Raw genomic sequence first — 15,297 nt, forward strand, 5'->3', positions numbered from 1 at the left:
CCATCGCCCTAATAGGGCCCCTTGAGACGTCACATCCCATGTCAGGGGCCCCTTGGGGCGTCGCTGCCCTTGAGAGGGTCCAGGAGAGCTTCTCCACCCCAAAGGAGAGCCCCAGGGGCCCTGCTGCCCTTGGGAGGGCCCCACGGGGCGCCGCCGCGCCTAGGAGGACCCTGCGGACGCCAGACCCTCTGGAATAGGCCCTGAGGATACCTCAGCTCCTGACAGGGACACCTGTGGCCGCCGTTGCCCCTGAGAGGGCACCGGGGAGCGCCGGCACCCCTAAGTTGGGCCCTTGGGGAAGCCACTGCCCCTGGAAGGGCCGCTGGGTGCGCTGTTGCCCCTGGGAATGCCCCTGCGAGCGCCGCACCTGTTAGGGCAAATGGGAGGGCTCCAGGGAGTGTTGACCCCGTAGGGCCCTTGGGGCAGTTGGTTCTGCACTATTTAGAGCAATGGGAGATATGACGTTAAATAAATACACCGCCCACAACATTTCCAGTATCATCTTCCTCATGAACAATGTGAAGGAGAATAAATATCGAACAGGAAAACATAAGTTGGGGTGTTGTGCTGACTGACTGCTCTGTTTTCCTATTGGCTGTTATTTGGTGGATTTACATTTTAGTCCACCAATCACAGTTAAGTAAGGGATTGCTGTTCGTACGCAATATGTACGACACCACAACCAAGGAAGCAAAAGGGATCCTGCGAGGGGCCGCCTCTAATAGGGCCCCTGGGATCGCCGCCGCCTCTGGGAGGGCCCCTGGGAGCCCCACCAACCGTGGGAGGGCCCCAGGGGGCGCCGCCGCCCTTGGGAGGGCACGGGGGACTCCACAGTTCCTGGAAGAGGTCCTGGGGGGTGCCACAGCTAATAAAAGGGCCCCTAAGGGATCCGCCGCTTTTGGGAGGGCCCTTGAGGGCGCCGCTGCTCCTGAGAGAGACCTGGGGGAGCCACAGCCCCTGGAAGAGGCCTTGGGAGTGCTACAGCCTCTGGCAGGGCCTATTGGAGCTCCACCTTCCCTGAAAGTGCCCTTGCAGGCGATGCCGCCCCAGGCAGGGCTCCTGGGAGCGTCGCCGCCCCTGGCAGGGCCCTTGGGGTCACGACTGCCCTTGGGAGGGTCTTTGGAGGCACCGCCGGCCTTGAAAAGGGCCTCTAGGGACGTTGCCACCCATAGAGAGGGCCCATGGGGGTGCTGCCGTCCCTGGTAAGGCCCCCGGGTGCGCCGTCGCCCCTGGAAGGCTCGTGGGGCCACCACCACCCCTGGGAGGGTCCTTGCAGGTTCGCCGGCCAATGGTGGGACATTGGGGGCGCCACTGCCCCTGGCAGGGACCCTGGGATCGCCGCCACCCCTAAGGAGAACCCGCCTCCTGTGGTAGGGCTCCTAAAGGCGCTGCCACCTCTTGTGAGGGCTCAGTACCTCGCCTCAGCATCTGGGAGGTCCTTGGGAGCGTCTAATGCCCTTGGAAGACTCCTGGGGCGCCATCGCCCTAATAGGGCCCCTTGAGACGTCACAGCCCATGTCAGGGGCCCCTTGGGGCGTCGCTGCCCTTGAGAGGGTCCAGGAGAGCTTCTCCACACCAAAGGAGAGCCCCAGGGGCCCTGCTGCCCTTGGGAGGGCCCCACGGGGCGCCGCCGCGCCTAGGAGGACCCTGCGGACGCCAGACCCTCTGGAATAGGCCCTGAGGATACCACAGCCCCTGCCAGGGACACCTGTGGCCGCCGTTACCCCTGAGAGGGCCCCGGGGAGCGCCGGCACCCCTAAGTTGGGCCCTTGGGGAAGCCACTGCCCCTGGAAGGGCCGCTGGGTGCGCTGTTGCCCCTGGGAATGCCCCTGCGAGCGCCGCACCTGTTAGGGCAAATGGGAGGGCTCCAGGGAGTGCTGACCCCGTAGGGCCCCTGGGGCAGTTGGTTCTGCACTATTTAGAACAATGGGAGATATGACGTTAAATAAATACACCGCCCACAACATTTCCAGTATCATCTTCCTCATGAACAATGTGAAGGAGAATAAATATCGAACAGGAAAACATAAGTTGGGGTGTTATGCTGACTGACTGCTCTGTTTTCCTATTGGCTGTTATTTGGTGGATTTACATTTTAGTCCACCAATCACAGTTAAGTAAGGGATTGCTGTTCGTACGCAATATGTACGACACCACAACCAAGGAAGCAAAAGGGATCTTGCGAGGGGCCACCTCTAATAGGGCCCCTGGGATCGCCGCCGCCTCTGGGAGGGCCCCTGGGAGCCCCACCAACCGTGGGAGGGCCCCAGGGGGCGCCGCCGCCCTTGAGAGGGCACGGGGGACTCCACAGTTCCTTTAAGAGGTCCTGGGGGGTGCCACAGCTAATGGTAGGGCCCCTAAGGGATCCGCCGCTTTTGGGAGGGCCCTTGAGGGCGCCGCTGCTCCTGAGAGAGACCTGGGGGCGCCACAGCCCCTGGAAGAGGCCTTGGGAGTGCCACAGCCCTCTGGTAGGCCTATTGGGGCTCCAATCTTCCCTGAAAGTGCCCTTTGCAGGCGATGCCGCCCCAGGCAGGCTCTTGGGAGCGTCAGCCACCTGGCAGGCCCTTGGGGTCACGACTGCCCTTGGGAGGGTCTTTGGATGCACCGCCGCCTTGAAAAAGGGCCTCTAGGACAAAAGTTGGCCACCCATAGAGAGGTGGCCCATGGGGTGCTGCCGTCCCTGGTAAGGCCCCCGGGTGGGCCGTCGCCCTGGAAGGCCTCGTGGGGCCACCACCACCCTGGGAGGGAAGTCCTGCAGGCCCGCCGGCCAATGGTGGGACATAAGGGGTGCCCCCACCCGTGGGATGTTCGGGGCCACTGCCCCCGGCAGGGTCCTCCTGGGATTGCCGCCACCCCCAGCGAGGAATCGCCCTCCCGTGTAGGGGCCCCTCAAAGACGCCGCCACCTTGTGAGGGCTCCTATACCGCTCAGCATCTGGGAGGTCCCTTGGGAGCGTCCACGCCCCTTGGAAGACTCCTGGGGCGCCATCGCCCTAATAGGGCCCCTTGAGACGTCACAGCCCATGTCAGGGGCCCCTTGGGGCGTCGCTGCCCTTGAGAGGGTCCAGGAGAGCTTCTCCACACCAAAGGAGAGCCCCAGGGGCCCTGCTGCCCTTGGGAGGGCCCCACGGGGCGCCGCCGCGCCTAGGAGGACCCTGCGGACGCCAGACCCTCTGGAATAGGCCCTGAGGATACCACAGCCCCTGCCAGGGACACCTGTGGCCGCTGTTGCCCCTGAGAGGGCCCCGGGGAGCGCCGGCATCCCTAAGTTGGGCCCTTGGGGAAGCCACTGCCCCTGGAAGGGCCGCTGGGTGCGCTGTTGCCCCTGGGAATGCCCCTGCGAGCGCCGCACCTGTTAGGGCAAATGGGAGGGCTCCAGGGAGTGCTGACCCCGTAGGGCCCCTGGGTCAGTTGGTTCTGCACTATTTAGAACAATGGGAGATATGACGTTAAATAAATACACCGCCCACAACATTTCCAGTATCATCTTCCTCATGAACAATGTGAAGGAGAATAAATATCGAACAGGAAAACATAAGTTGGGGTGTTATGCTGACTGACTGCTCTGTTCTCCTATTGGCTGTTATTTGGTGGATTTACATTTTAGTCCACCAATCACAGTTAAGTAAGGGATTGCTGTTCGTACGCAATATGTACGACACCACAACCAAGGAAGCAAAAGGGATCCTGCGAGGGGCGACCTCTAATAGGGCCCCTGGGATCGCCGCCGCCTCTGGGAAGGCCCCTGGGAGCCCCACCAACCGTGGGAGGGCACCAGGGGGCGCCGCCGCCCTTGGGAGGGCACGGGGGACTCCACAGTTCCTGGAAGAGGTCCTGGGGGTGCCACAGCTAATGGTAGGGCCCCTAAGGGATCCACCGCTTTTGGGAGGGCCCTTGAGGGCGCCGCTGCTCCTGAGAGAGACCTGGGGACGCCACAGCCCCTGTAAGAGGCCTTGGGAGTGCTACAGCTTCTGGCAGGGCCTATTGGGGCTCCACCTTCCCTGAAAGCCCCTGCAGGCGATGCCGCCCCAGGCAGGCCCTGGGAGCGCCACTTGGCAGCCCTTGGGTCACGACTGCCCTGAGGCCTGAGCACTGCCAGCTCCTGAAAAGGGTCTCTCTAGGATGCTGCCACCCAGAGGCCCAAAGTGCCCATCCCTGGTGGCACCTGCGCCACGCCGCCCCTGGAAGGCTCAGGTGGGGGCCACCACCACCCTGGGAGGACCCCAGGTCTGCCCACAATGGTGGATTCTCAGCGCCCCCACCCATGGTATGGTTCTGGGGGGCCACTGCACCCTGGCAGGGTCCCTGGGATTGCCGCCACCCCTAAGGAGGACCCGCCTCCCGTGGTAGGGCCCCTAAAGACGCCGCCACCCTTGTGAGGGCTCCTAGTATCGCCTTAGCATCTGGGAGGTCCCTTGGGAGCGTCCACGCCCCTTGGAAGACTCCTGGTGCGCCATCGCCCTAATAGGGCCCCTTGAGACGTCACAGCCCATGTCAGGGGCCCCTTGGGGCGTCGCTGCCCTTGAGAGGGTCCAGGAGAGCTTCTCCACCCCAAAGGAGAGCCCCAGGGGCCCTGCTGCCCTTGGGAGGGCCCCACGGGGCGCCCCCGCGCCTAGGAGGACCCTGCAGACGCCAGACCCTCTGGAATAGGCCCTGAGGATACCACAGCTCCTGACAGGGACACCTGTGGCCGCCGTTGCCCCTGAGAGGGCCCCGGGGAGCGCCGGCACCCCTAAGTTGGGCACTTGGGGAAGCCACTGCCCCTGGAAGGGCCGCTGGGTGCGCTGTTGCCCCTGGGAATGCCCCTGCGAGCGCCGCACCTGTTAGGGCAAATGGGAGGGCTCCAGGGAGTGCTGACCCTGTATGGCCCCTGGGGCAGTTGGTTCTGCACTATTTAGAACAATGGGAGATATGACGTTAAATAAATACACCGCCCACAACATTTCCAGTATCATCTTCCTCATGAACAATGTGAAGGAGAATAAATATCGAACAGGAAAACATAAGTTGGGGTGTGATGCTGACTGACTGCTCTGTTCTCCTATTGGCTGTTATTTGGTGGATTTACATTTTAGTCCACCAATCACAGTTAAGTAAGGGATTGCTGTTCGGACGCAATATGTACGACACCACAACTAAGGAAGCAAAAGGGATCCTGTGAGGGGCCGCCTCTAATAGGGCCCCTGGGATCGCCACCGCCTCTGGGAGGGCCCCTGGGAGCCCCACCAACCGTGGGAGGGCCCCAGGGGGCGCCGCCGCCCTTGGGAGGGCACGGGGGACTCCACAGTTCCTGGAAGAGGTCCTGGGGGTGCCACAGCTAATGGTAGGGCCCCTAAGGGATCCGCCGCTTTTGGGAGGGCCCTTGAGGGCGCCGCTGCTCCTGAGAGAGACCTGGGGGCGCCACAGCCCCTGGAAGAGGCCTTGGGAGTGCTACAGCCTCTGGCAGGGCCTATTGGGGCTCCACCTTCCCTGAAAGTGCCCTTGCAGGCGATGCCGCCCCAGGCAGGGCTCCTGGGAGCGTCGCCGCCCCTGGCAGGGCCCTTGGGGTCACGACTGCCCTTGGGAGGGTCTTTGGAGGCACCGCCGGCCTTGAAAAGGGCCTCTAGGGACGTTGCCACCCATAGAGAGGGCCCATGGGGGTGCTGCCGTCCCTGGTAAGGCCCCCGGGTGCGCCGTCGCCCCTGGAAGGCTCGTGGGGCCACCACCACCCCTGGGAGGGTCCTTGCAGGTTCGCCGGCCAATGGTGGGACTTTGGGGGCGCCCCCACCCGTGGGATGGCCCCTGGGGGGGGCCACTGCCCCTGGCAGGGTCCCTGGGATTGCCGCCACCCCTAAGGAGGACCCGCCTCCCGTGGTAGGGCCCCTAAAGACGCCGCCACCCTTGTGAGGGCTCCTAGTACCGCCTCAGCATCTGGGAGGTCCCTTGGGAGCGTCCACGCCCCTTGGAAGACTCCTGGGGCGCCATCGCCCTAATAGGGCCCCTTGAGACGTCACAGCCCATGTCAGGGGCCCCTTGGGGCGTCGCTGCCCTTGAGAGGGTCCAGGAGAGCTTCTCCACCCCAAAGGAGAGCCCCAGGGGCCCTGCTGCCCTTGGGAGGGCCCCACGGGGCGCCGCCGCGCCTAGGAGGACCCTGCGGACGCCAGACCCTCTGGAATAGGCCCTGAGGATACCACAGCCCCTGACAGGGACACCTGTGGCCGCCGTTGCCCCTGAGAGGGCCCCGGGGAGCGCCGGCACCCCTAAGTTGGGCCCTTGGGGAAGCCACTGCCCCTGGAAGGGCCGCTGGGTGCGCTGTTGCCCCTGGGAATGCCCCTGCGAGCGCCGCACCTGTTAGGGCAAATGGGAGGGCTCCAGGGAGTGCTGACCCCGTAGGGCCCCTGGGGCAGTTGGTTCTGCACTATTTAGAACAATGGGAGATATGACGTTAAATAAATACACCGCCCACAACATTTCCAGTATCATCTTCCTCATGAACAATGTGAAGGAGAATAAATATCGAACAGGAAAACATAAGTTGGGGTGTTATGCTGACTGACTGCTCTGTTCTCCTATTGGCTGTTATTTGGTGGATTTACATTTTAGTCCACCAATCACAGTTAAGTAAGGGATTGCTGTTCGTACGCAATATGTACGACACCACAACCAAGGAAGCAAAAGGGATCCTGCGAGGGGCCGCCTCTAATAGGGCCCCTGGGATCGCCGCCGCCTCTGGGAGGGCCCCTGGGAGCCCCACCAACCGTGGGAGGGCCCCAGGGGGCGCCGCCGCCCTTGGGAGGGCACGGGGGACTCCACAGTTCCTGGAAGAGGTCCTGGGGGTGCCACAGCTAATGGTAGGGCCCCTAAGGGATCCGCCGCTTTTGGGAGGGCCCTTGAGGGCGCCGCTGCTCCTGAGAGAGACCTGGGGGCGCCACAGCCCCTGGAAGAGGCCTTGGGAGTGCTACAGCCTCTGGCAGGGCCTATTGGGGCTCCACCTTCCCTGAAAGTGCCCTTGCAGGCGATGCCGCCCCAGGCAGGGCTCCTGGGAGCGTCGCCGCCCCTGGCAGGGCCCTTGGGGTCACGACTGCCCTTGGGAGGGTCTTTGGAGGCACCGCCGGCCTTGAAAAGGGCCTCTAGGGACGTTGCCACCCATAGAGAGGGCCCATGGAGGTGCTGCCGTCCCTGGTAAGGCCCCCGGGTGCGCCGTCGCCCCTGGAAGGCTCTTGGGGCCATCACCACCCCTGGGAGGGTCCTTGCAGGTTCGCCGGCCAATGGTGGGACATTGGGGGCGCCACTGCCCCTGGCAGGGTCCCTGGGATCGCCGCCACCCCTAAGGAGAACCCGCCTCCTGTGGTAGGGCTCCTAAAGGCGCCGCCACCCTTGTGAGGGCTCCTAGTACCACCTCAGCATCTGGGAGGTCCCTTGGGAGCGTCCACGCCACTGGAAGGACCCCTGGGCGCCATTGCCCTTAATAGGGCCGCTTGGGACGTCACAGCCCATGTCATGGGTCCCTTGGGGCGTCGCTGCCCCTGAGAGGGTCCAGGAGAGCATATCCACCCCTAAGGAGAGCCCCAGACGACCCGCTGCTCTTGGGAATGTCCCAGGGAGCGCCGCCGCCCCTAGGAGGGCCCTGGGGACGCCAGAGCCTCTGGAAGAGGCCCTGAGGATACCACAGCCCCTGACAGGGACCCCTGGGGGCGCCGTTGCCCCTGAGAGGGGCCCGGGGAGCGCCGGCAACCCTAAGTTGGGCCCTTGGGGAAGCCACTGCTCGTGGAAGGGCCGCTGGGTGCTCTGTTGCCCCTGGGAATGCCCTTGCGAGCGTCGCACCTGTTAGGGCAAATGGGAGGGCTCCAGGGAATGCTGACCCCGTAGGGCCCCTGGGGCAGTTGGTTCTGCACTATTTAGAACAATGGGAGATATGACGTTAAATAAATACACCGCCCACAACATTTCCAGTATCATCTTCCTCATGAACAATGCAAAGGAGAATAAATATCGAACAGGAAAACATAAGTTGGGGTGTTGTGCTGACTGACTGCTCTGTTCTCCTATTGGCTGTTATTTGGTATATTTACATTTTAGTCCACCAATCACAGTTAAGTAAGGGATTGCTGGACGTATGCAATATGTACGACACCACAACCAAGGAAGCTATTGGATCCTGCGAGGGGGCCGCCAGGGGCTCCTCGGACGCCGCCGCCTCTGAGGGCCCCCCGGGGAGCCCCACCAACCGTGGAGGCCCCAGGGCGCCGCCGTCCTTGGGAGGGCACGGGGACTCCACAGTTCTGAAGAGGTCTTGGGTGCGCTACAGCTAATGCAGGGTCCCCAAGGATCCTCACGCTGGGAGGGCCCTTGAGCCGCTGCTCCTGAGAGAGACCTGGGGGCGCCTGGAGAGTGCTACAGCCTCTGGCAGGCCTATTGGGGCTCCACCTTCCCGAAAGTGCCCTTGCAGGCGATGCCGCCCCAGGCAGGTCAGGAGCGTCGCCGTTACTGGCAGGGCCCTGGGGTCACGACTGCCCTTGGAGGGTCTTTGGAGGCACCGCCGGCCTTGAAAAGGGGCTCCCTAGGACGTTGCCACCCACAGAGAGGGCCCATGGGGGTGCTGCTGTCCCTGGTAAGGCCCCCGGTGTGCCGCTGCCCCTGGAAGGCTCGTGGGGCCACCACCACCCCTGGGAGTGGTCCTTGCAGGTTCGGGCTGGCCAATGGTGGGACTGGGGCGCCCCACCCGTGGGATGGCTCTGGGGCCACTGCCCCTGGCAGGGTCCCTGGGATTGGCCACCCCTAAGGAGGACCACCCCGTGGTAGGGCCCCTTAAAGACGCCGCCACCCTTGTGAGGGCTCCTAGTACCAGCTCAGCATCTGAGAACCTTTGGGAGCGCCCACGCCTCTTGAGCACTTCTGGGGCGCCATCGCCCTGGCCAGGCCCCTTGAGACGTCACAGCCCTAGTCAGGGGCCCCTTGTGTCGCTGCCCTGAGAGGGAACCATGGCGGTTTCTCCACCCAAAGGGAGAGCCCCATAAGCTGCCCTTGGGAGGGTCTCCCCACGGGCGCCGCCGCCTAGGAGCACCCCCAGGACGCCAGACCCTCTGAATAGGCCCCGAGGATGCCTCACAGCCCCTGACAGGGACACCCAGGCCGCCGTTGCCCCTTCGAGAGGGCCCCCTGGGGAGCCGGCACCCCTGGGTTGGGCCCTTGGGGAGCCACACTGCCCCTGAAGGGGCCAGTTGGGTGCGCTGTTGCCCCCCTGGGAATGCCCCTGCGAGCGCACCTGTTAGGGCAAATGGGAGGCTCCAGGGAGTGCTGACCTCCCATAGGGCCCCTGGGGCAGTTGGTTCTGCACTATTTAGAACAATGGAGATATGACGTTAAATAAATACAATCACCACAACATTTCCTAGTATCATCTTCCTCATGAACAATGTGAAGGAGAATAAATATCAGAACAGGAAAACATAAGTTGGGGTGTTATGCTGACTGGACTGTTTGTGCCCTCCATATTGCTATTTGGTGGATTTACATTTTAGTCCACCAATCACAGTTATATGGATTGCTGTTCGCACGCAATATGTACGACACCACAACCAAGGAAGCAAAGGGATCCCATGAAAGGCCTCTAATAGGGGCTCCCTGATCGCCGCCGCCTTCGGGAGGGCCCCTGGGGAGCCCCACCAACCGTGGAGGGCCCCAGGGCGCCGCCGCCCTTTGGGAGGGCACGTGGGGACCTACAGTTCTGGAAGAGGTCCTGGGGTGCCACAGGCTAATGGTAGGGCCCCTATGTGATCCGCCACTTTTTGGGAGTGGGCCCTTTGAGGCTGCTGCTCCCAGGAGAGACCTGGGGTTGCCAAGTCCCCAGAGGCCTTTGGGAGTGCTGGCTGTAGCCTCTGGCAGGCCTGTCAAGCCCACCTTCTGAAAGTGCCCTTGCAGGCGATGCCGCCCCCAGGCAGGGCTCCTGGGAGCTGCTGCCACTGGCAGGGCCCTTGGGGTCACGACTGCCCTTGGAGGCCTTGAGGCAATCAGCTGGCCTCGAAAAAGGGCCTCAGGGACGTTGCCACCCATAGAGAGGGCCCATGGGGGTGCTGCCGTCCCCGGTGTGGCACCCCAGCCAGCCTGCCCCTGGAAGGCCTCGGGTGGGGCCACCACCACCCCTGGAGGGTCCCTTGCAGGTTCGCCGGCCAATGCAGGGACATTGGGGTTACCACCCCGGCAACTGGGATCACTGCCACCCCTAAGGAGAACCTCGGCCTCCTGTGGTAGGGCTCCTAAAGGTGCTGCCACCCCTTGTGAGGGCTCCTAGTACCACCTCAGCATCTGGAGGTCCCTTGGGAGCGCCCACGCCCCTGGCAACCTCAAGCGCCATTGTTCCCTAATAGGGGCCAAGCTTACGTCATTGCTCATGTCATGGGTCCCTAGCGCCGCTGCCCCCGGGAGAGGGTCCAGGAGAGCATATCCACCTCTAAGGAGAGCCCCAGACGACCCCGCTGCCTTGGGAATGTCCCAGGAGCGCCAAGCCGCCCCTAGGAGGGCTCCTGGGGACGCCAGAGCCTCTGGAAGAGGCCCTGAGGATGCTCATTGTGCCCCGATTAGGGGACCCCTGTGGCGCCGTTGCCCCGGGAGAGTGGCCCGGGAGCCGTGGCAACCCTAAGTTGGGCCTCTTGGGAAGCCACGCCCCATGCGTCACGGGTGCTCTGTTGCCCTGGGAATGCCCTGCGAGCGTCGCACCTACAGGGGCAAATGGGAGGGCTCCAGGGAACGCTGACCCCGTAGGGCCCCTGTAAAGTTATTCTGCACTATTTAGAACAATGGGAGATATGACGTTAAATAAATACACCACCACAACATTTCCAGTATCATTTCTCATGAACAATGTGAAGGAGAATAAATATCGAACAGGAAAACATAAGTTGGGGTGTTGTGCTGACTGACTGCTCTGTTCTCTCTATTGGCTGTTATTTGGTGGATTTACATTTTAGTCCACCAATCACAGTTAAGTAAGGGATTGCTGTTCTATGGCCATGTACCACACCACAACCAAGGAAGCAAAGGGAGTCCTGCGAGGGGCCGCCTCTAATAGGGCCCCTGGGATCGCCGCCGCCTGGGAGGCCTGGGAGCCTGCACCAACCGTGGAGGGCCCCGCCGCCGTCCTGGGAGGGCACGGGGACCCCACAGTTCCTGAAGAGGTCCTGGGGTGCCACAGTTAATGGTAGGGCCCCATGGATCCGCCTGATGGGGTCCTTTGAGTGCATGCCAAGCTGCTCCCTGAGAGAGACCCAAGCTACAGCCCCCGGAAGAGGCCTTGGAGTGGCTACAGCCTGGCAGGGCCTATTAGCTCCTCCTTCCCCGAAAGTGCCCTTGCAGGCGATGCCGCCCCAGGCCAGGGCTCCTGGGAGCGCCGCCAGCACCACTTCGGCAGGGCCCTTTGGGTCACGACTGCCCTTGGGAGGGTCTTTGGTGGCACCGCCGGCCTTGAAAAGGCCTCTAGGACGTTGCCACCCATAGAGAGGGCCCATGGGGGTGCTGCCGTCTCTGGCAAGGCGCCCGGGTGCGCCGGCCGCCTCTGGAAGGCCTGTGGGGCCACCACCACCCCTGGGAGGGTCCTTGCAGGTTCGCCGGCCAATGGTGGGACTTTGGGGGCGCCCCCCACCCGTGGGATGGCCCCCGGGGCCACTGCCCCTGGCAGGGTCCCTGGGATTGCCGCCACCCCTAAGGAGGACCCGCCTCCCCGTGGTAGGGCTCCTAAAGACGCCGCCACCCTTGTGAGGGCCTTAATACCGCCTCAGCATCTGGAGGTCCCTTTGGGAGCCCACGCCCCTTGGAAGAGTCCTGGGGCGCCATTATCGCCCTAATAGGGCTCCCCTGAGACGTCACAGCCCATGTCAGGGGCCCTTGGGGCGTCGCTGCCCTTAAGAGGGTCCAGGAGAGCTTCTCCACCCCCAGCGAAAGCCCCAGGCTGCCCTGGGAGGGTTCCCCACGGGCGCCGCCGCGCCTGGGGAGGACCCTGCGGACGCCAGACCCTGAATAGCCCTGAGGGATACCACAGCCCCCGCCAGGGGACACCTGTGGCCGCCAAGCTGCCCCTGAGAGGGCCCTCGGGGAGCGCCGGCACCCCTAAGTTGGGCCCTTGTAGCTTCGCCACTGCCCCCGGAAGGGGCCGCTGGTGCAGCTGTTGTCTCCTGGGAATGCCCCTGCGAGCGCCGCACCCATAGGGGCAAAATGGGAGGGCTCCAGGGAGTGCTGACCCTGTAGGGCCCCTGGGGCAGTTGGTTCTGCACTATTTAGGAACAATGGAGATAAGGACGTTAAATAAATACACCGCCCACAACATTTCCAGTATCATCTTCCCTCATGAACAATGTGAAGGAGAATAAATATCGAACAGGAAAACATAAGTTGGGGTGTGATGCTGACTGACTGCTCTTGTTCTCCTATTGGCTGTTATTTGGTGGATTTACATTTAGCCACCTCAATCACAGTTAAGTAAGGGATTGCTGTTCGACGCAATATGTACGACACCACAACTAAGGAAGCAAAGTGGGATCCTGTGAGGGGCCGCCCTCAGGATCCCCAACCCCCGAGGGCTCCCAGGCGCTGCCGCCTTGGGAGGGCACGGGACCTGCAGTTCCTGAAGAGTCCTTGGGGGTGCCACAGCACGGTAGGCCCCTGCTGAACGCCGCTTTTGGAGGGCCCTTGAGGGCGCCAAGCGTTCCTGAGAGAGACCTGGGGCGCCACAGCCCCTGGAAGAGGCCTTGGGAGTGCTACAGCCTCTGGCAGGGCCTATTGGCGCTCCACCTTCCTGAGTGCCCTTGCAGGCGATGCCGCCCCCAGGCAGGGCTCCTGGGAGCGCCGCCGCCCCTGGCAGGGACCTTGGGCCGACTGCCCTGGGAGGGTTCCTTGGAGGCACCGCCGGCCTTAAAAGGGCCTCTAGGACGTTGCCACCATAGAGAGGCCCATGGGGTGCTGCCGTTCCTGGTAAGGCCCCCGGTGCGCCGCTGCCCCTGGAAGGCTCAGCCGGCCACCACCCCTGGGAGGGTCCTTGCAGGTTCGCCGGCCAATGGTGGGATTCTTGGGGGCGCCCCCACCCGTGGGATGGCCTCCCCTGGGGCCACTGCCCCTGGTAGGGGTCCCTGATTGCCGCCACCTCTAAGGAGTGACCCGCCTCCCGCGGTAGGGCCCCTAAAGACGCCGCCACCCTTGTGAGGGCTCCTAGTACCGCCTCAGCATCTGGGAGGTCCCTTGGGAGCGTCCACGCCCCTTGAAGACTCCTGGGGGCGCCATCATCCCATTAGGGGCCCCTTGAGACGTCACAGCCCATGTCAGGGGCCCCTTAGCGCCGCTGCCCCTGAGAGGGTCCAGAGAGCTTCCACCCCAAAGGGAGAACCCCAGGGGCCCTGCTGCCCTTTGGGAGGCAGTTCCCACGGGCGCCGCCGCCCCTAGGGAGGACCCTGCAGACGCCAGACCGAATAGGCCCTGAGGCTACCACAGCCCCCGACAGGGACACCTGTGGCCGCCGTTGCCCCTGAGAGGCCCCCGGGAGCCGGGCACCCCCCAAGTTGGGCCCTTCTTGGGGAAGCCACTGCCCCTGGAAGGGCCGCGCTTGTTGCCCCTGGAAGGCTCCCTGCGAGCCGCACCTGTTAGGGCAAATGGGAGGGCTCCAGGGAGTGCTGGACCCGTGAGGGGCCCCTGGGCAGTTGGTTCTGCACTATTTAGAACAATGGGAGATAAGGACGTTAAATAAATATACCACAAATATCTCCAGTAGTATCATCTTCCTCATGAACAATGTGAAGGAGAATAAATATCGAACAGGAAAAAACATAAGTCCTGGGGTGTTATGCTGACTGACTGCTCTTGTTCTCCTATTGGCTGTTATTTGGTGGATTTACATTTAGTCCACCAATCACAGTTAAGTAAGGGATTGCTGTTCGACGCAATATGTACGACACCACAACCAAGGAAGCAAAGGGGATCTTGCCCCTGGGATCGCCGCCGCCTCTGGAGGGCCCTGGGAGCCCCACCAACCGTGGAGGGCCCCAGGCGCCGCCGCCTCTTGGGAGGGCACGGGGACTCCACAGTTCCTGGAAGAGGTCCTGGGGGTGCCACAGCTAATGGTAGGGCCCCCAAGGATCCGGGCTGCTTTGGGAGGGCCCTGAGGCGCCGCTGCTCCTGAGAGCACCTGGGGCCGCCACAGCCCCTGGAAGAGGCCTTGGGAGTGCTACAGCCTCTGGCAGGGCCTATTGGGCCCACCTTCCCTGAAAGTGCCCTTGCAGGCGATGCCCCAGGCAGGGGGCTCTTGGGAGCCGCCACCGGCAGGCCCTTGGGGTCACGACTGCCCTTGAGGGGTCTGTGGTGGCACCGCCGGCCTTGAAAAGGGCCTTCTAGGGACGTTGCCACCCATAGAGAGGGCCCATGGGGGTGCTGCCGCCCCTGGTAAGGCCCCGGGTGCGCCGCCGCCCCTGAAGGCTCAGCCACCACCACCCCTGGTGTCCTTGCAGGTTCGCCGCCAATGGTGGGACTTTGGGCGCCCCACCCGTGGGATGGCTCCCTGGGGGGGCCACTGCCCCCTGGTGGCAGGCGTCCCTGGGATCGCCGCCACCCCAAGGAGAACCCGCCTCCTGTGGTAGGGGCTCCTAAGGGCGCCGCCACTCTTGTGAGGGCTCCTAGCACCACCTCAGCATCTGGGAGGCCCCTTGGGAGCGTCCATGCCCCCTGAAGGACCCCCTGGGCCATTGCCCTTAATAGGGCCGCTTGGGACGTCACAGCCCATGTCATGGGTCCCCAGGCGTCGCTGCCCCTGAGAGGTCCAGGAGAGCATATCCACCTCTAAGGAGAGCCCCAGACGACCTGCTGCTCTTGGGAATGTCCCAGGGAGCGCCGCCGCCCCTAGGAGGGCTCCTGGGGACGCCAGAGAGCCTCTGGAAGAGGCCCTGAGGATACTGCAGCCCCTGACAGGGGACCCCAGGGGCGCTGTTGCCCCTGAGAGGGGCCCGGGGAGAGCCGGCAACCCTAAGTTGGGCCTCTTTTGGGAGCCACTGCTCGTGAAGGGGCCGCTGGGTGCTCTGTTGCCCCTGGGAATGCTCCTTGCGAGTGTCGCACCTGTTAGGGCAAATGGGAGGGCTCCAGGAACTTGACCCCGTAGGGCCCCTGCTGGTTCTGCACTATTAGAACAATGGGAGATATGACGCAATAAATACAATCACCACAACATTTCCAGTAATATCATTTTCCCTATGAACAATGTGAAGGAGAATAAATATCGAACAACAGGAAAACATGTTGGGGTGTTGTGCTGACTGACTGCTCTTGTTCTCCTATTGGCTGTTATTTG

At 63.2% G+C, this 15,297-nt stretch overlaps 5 protein-coding genes across 5 annotated transcripts; 2 read left to right on the plus strand and 3 right to left on the minus strand.

Annotated features, from left to right (window-relative positions):
- The first annotated feature begins 666 nt into the window (after nucleotides 1–666).
- LOC121875540 (small nuclear ribonucleoprotein-associated protein B'-like) lies at nucleotides 667–1,206 on the plus strand. Its single transcript, XM_042380121.1, has one exon. It carries the CDS (start codon nucleotides 667–669, stop codon nucleotides 1,204–1,206), a length of 540 nt encoding a protein of 179 aa, XP_042236055.1.
- A 2,444-nt stretch (nucleotides 1,207–3,650) lies between these two features.
- On the plus strand, nucleotides 3,651–4,378 carry LOC121875541 (proline-rich proteoglycan 2-like). Its single transcript, XM_042380122.1, has 2 exons — nucleotides 3,651–3,854; nucleotides 4,121–4,378. Exons 1-2 carry the CDS (start codon nucleotides 3,651–3,653, stop codon nucleotides 4,376–4,378), a joined length of 462 nt encoding a protein of 153 aa, XP_042236056.1.
- A 6-nt stretch (nucleotides 4,379–4,384) lies between these two features.
- LOC121875543 (basic salivary proline-rich protein 1-like) lies at nucleotides 4,385–7,208 on the minus strand. Its single transcript, XM_042380123.1, has 4 exons — nucleotides 6,780–7,208; nucleotides 5,899–6,326; nucleotides 5,273–5,780; nucleotides 4,385–4,819 (listed from the first exon to the last, which is right to left on the minus strand). Exons 1-4 carry the CDS (start codon nucleotides 7,206–7,208, stop codon nucleotides 4,385–4,387), a joined length of 1,800 nt encoding a protein of 599 aa, XP_042236057.1.
- Nucleotides 7,209–8,827: 1,619 nt separating this feature from the next.
- On the minus strand, nucleotides 8,828–11,807 carry LOC121875544 (collagen alpha-1(III) chain-like). Its single transcript, XM_042380124.1, has 5 exons — nucleotides 11,725–11,807; nucleotides 11,095–11,675; nucleotides 10,359–10,519; nucleotides 9,649–10,265; nucleotides 8,828–9,314 (listed from the first exon to the last, which is right to left on the minus strand). Exons 1-5 carry the CDS (start codon nucleotides 11,805–11,807, stop codon nucleotides 8,828–8,830), a joined length of 1,929 nt encoding a protein of 642 aa, XP_042236058.1.
- Nucleotides 11,808–11,814: 7 nt separating this feature from the next.
- LOC121875545 (collagen alpha-1(I) chain-like) lies at nucleotides 11,815–14,699 on the minus strand. The gene is made up of 4 exons (XM_042380125.1): nucleotides 13,945–14,699; nucleotides 13,450–13,671; nucleotides 12,481–13,234; nucleotides 11,815–12,243 (listed from the first exon to the last, which is right to left on the minus strand). Exons 1-4 carry the CDS (start codon nucleotides 14,697–14,699, stop codon nucleotides 11,815–11,817), a joined length of 2,160 nt encoding a protein of 719 aa, XP_042236059.1.
- Nucleotides 14,700–15,297: the final 598 nt, after the last annotated feature.

Source organism: Homarus americanus, unplaced genomic scaffold (assembly GCF_018991925.1).
Source record: "Homarus americanus isolate GMGI-L3 unplaced genomic scaffold, GMGI_Hamer_2.0 scaffold39158, whole genome shotgun sequence".
Classification (NCBI taxonomy): Eukaryota; Metazoa; Arthropoda; class Malacostraca; order Decapoda; family Nephropidae; genus Homarus; species Homarus americanus.

Coding starts and splice junctions, on each gene's coding strand:
- LOC121875540 (XM_042380121.1), top strand. CDS start 667: ATGTACGACACCACAACCAAGGAAGCAAAAGGGATCCTGCGAGGGGCC.
- LOC121875541 (XM_042380122.1), top strand. CDS start 3,651: ATGTACGACACCACAACCAAGGAAGCAAAAGGGATCCTGCGAGGGGCG. Junction 3,855..4,120: donor TGGGGGTGCCACAGCTAATG/GTAGGGCCCCTA, acceptor GGGTCTCTCTAG/GATGCTGCCACCCAGAGGCC.
- LOC121875543 (XM_042380123.1), bottom strand. CDS start 7,208: ATGGCCCCAAGAGCCTTCCAGGGGCGACGGCGCACCCGGGGGCCTTAC. Junction 6,327..6,779: donor CAGGAACTGTGGAGTCCCCC/GTGCCCTCCCAA, acceptor TTGCCCTAACAG/GTGCGGCGCTCGCAGGGGCA. Junction 4,820..5,272: donor CAGGAACTGTGGAGTCCCCC/GTGCCCTCCCAA, acceptor TTGCCCTAACAG/GTGCGGCGCTCGCAGGGGCA.
- LOC121875544 (XM_042380124.1), bottom strand. CDS start 11,807: ATGGCGCCCCAGGACTCTTCCAAGGGGCGTGGGCTCCCAAAGGGACCT. Junction 11,676..11,724: donor GTATTAAGGCCCTCACAAGG/GTGGCGGCGTCT, acceptor GGTCCTCCTTAG/GGGTGGCGGCAATCCCAGGG. Junction 10,266..10,358: donor CCCATGACATGAGCAATGAC/GTAAGCTTGGCC, acceptor AGGTGGTACTAG/GAGCCCTCACAAGGGGTGGC.
- LOC121875545 (XM_042380125.1), bottom strand. CDS start 14,699: ATGGCCCAGGGGGTCCTTCAGGGGGCATGGACGCTCCCAAGGGGCCTC. Junction 13,672..13,944: donor AGGCGGCGGCGATCCCAGGG/GCAAGATCCCCT, acceptor TGTTCTAAATAG/TGCAGAACCAACTGCCCAGG. Junction 13,235..13,449: donor TGTCCCTGTCGGGGGCTGTG/GTAGCCTCAGGG, acceptor TGGCGCCCCCAG/GAGTCTTCAAGGGGCGTGGA.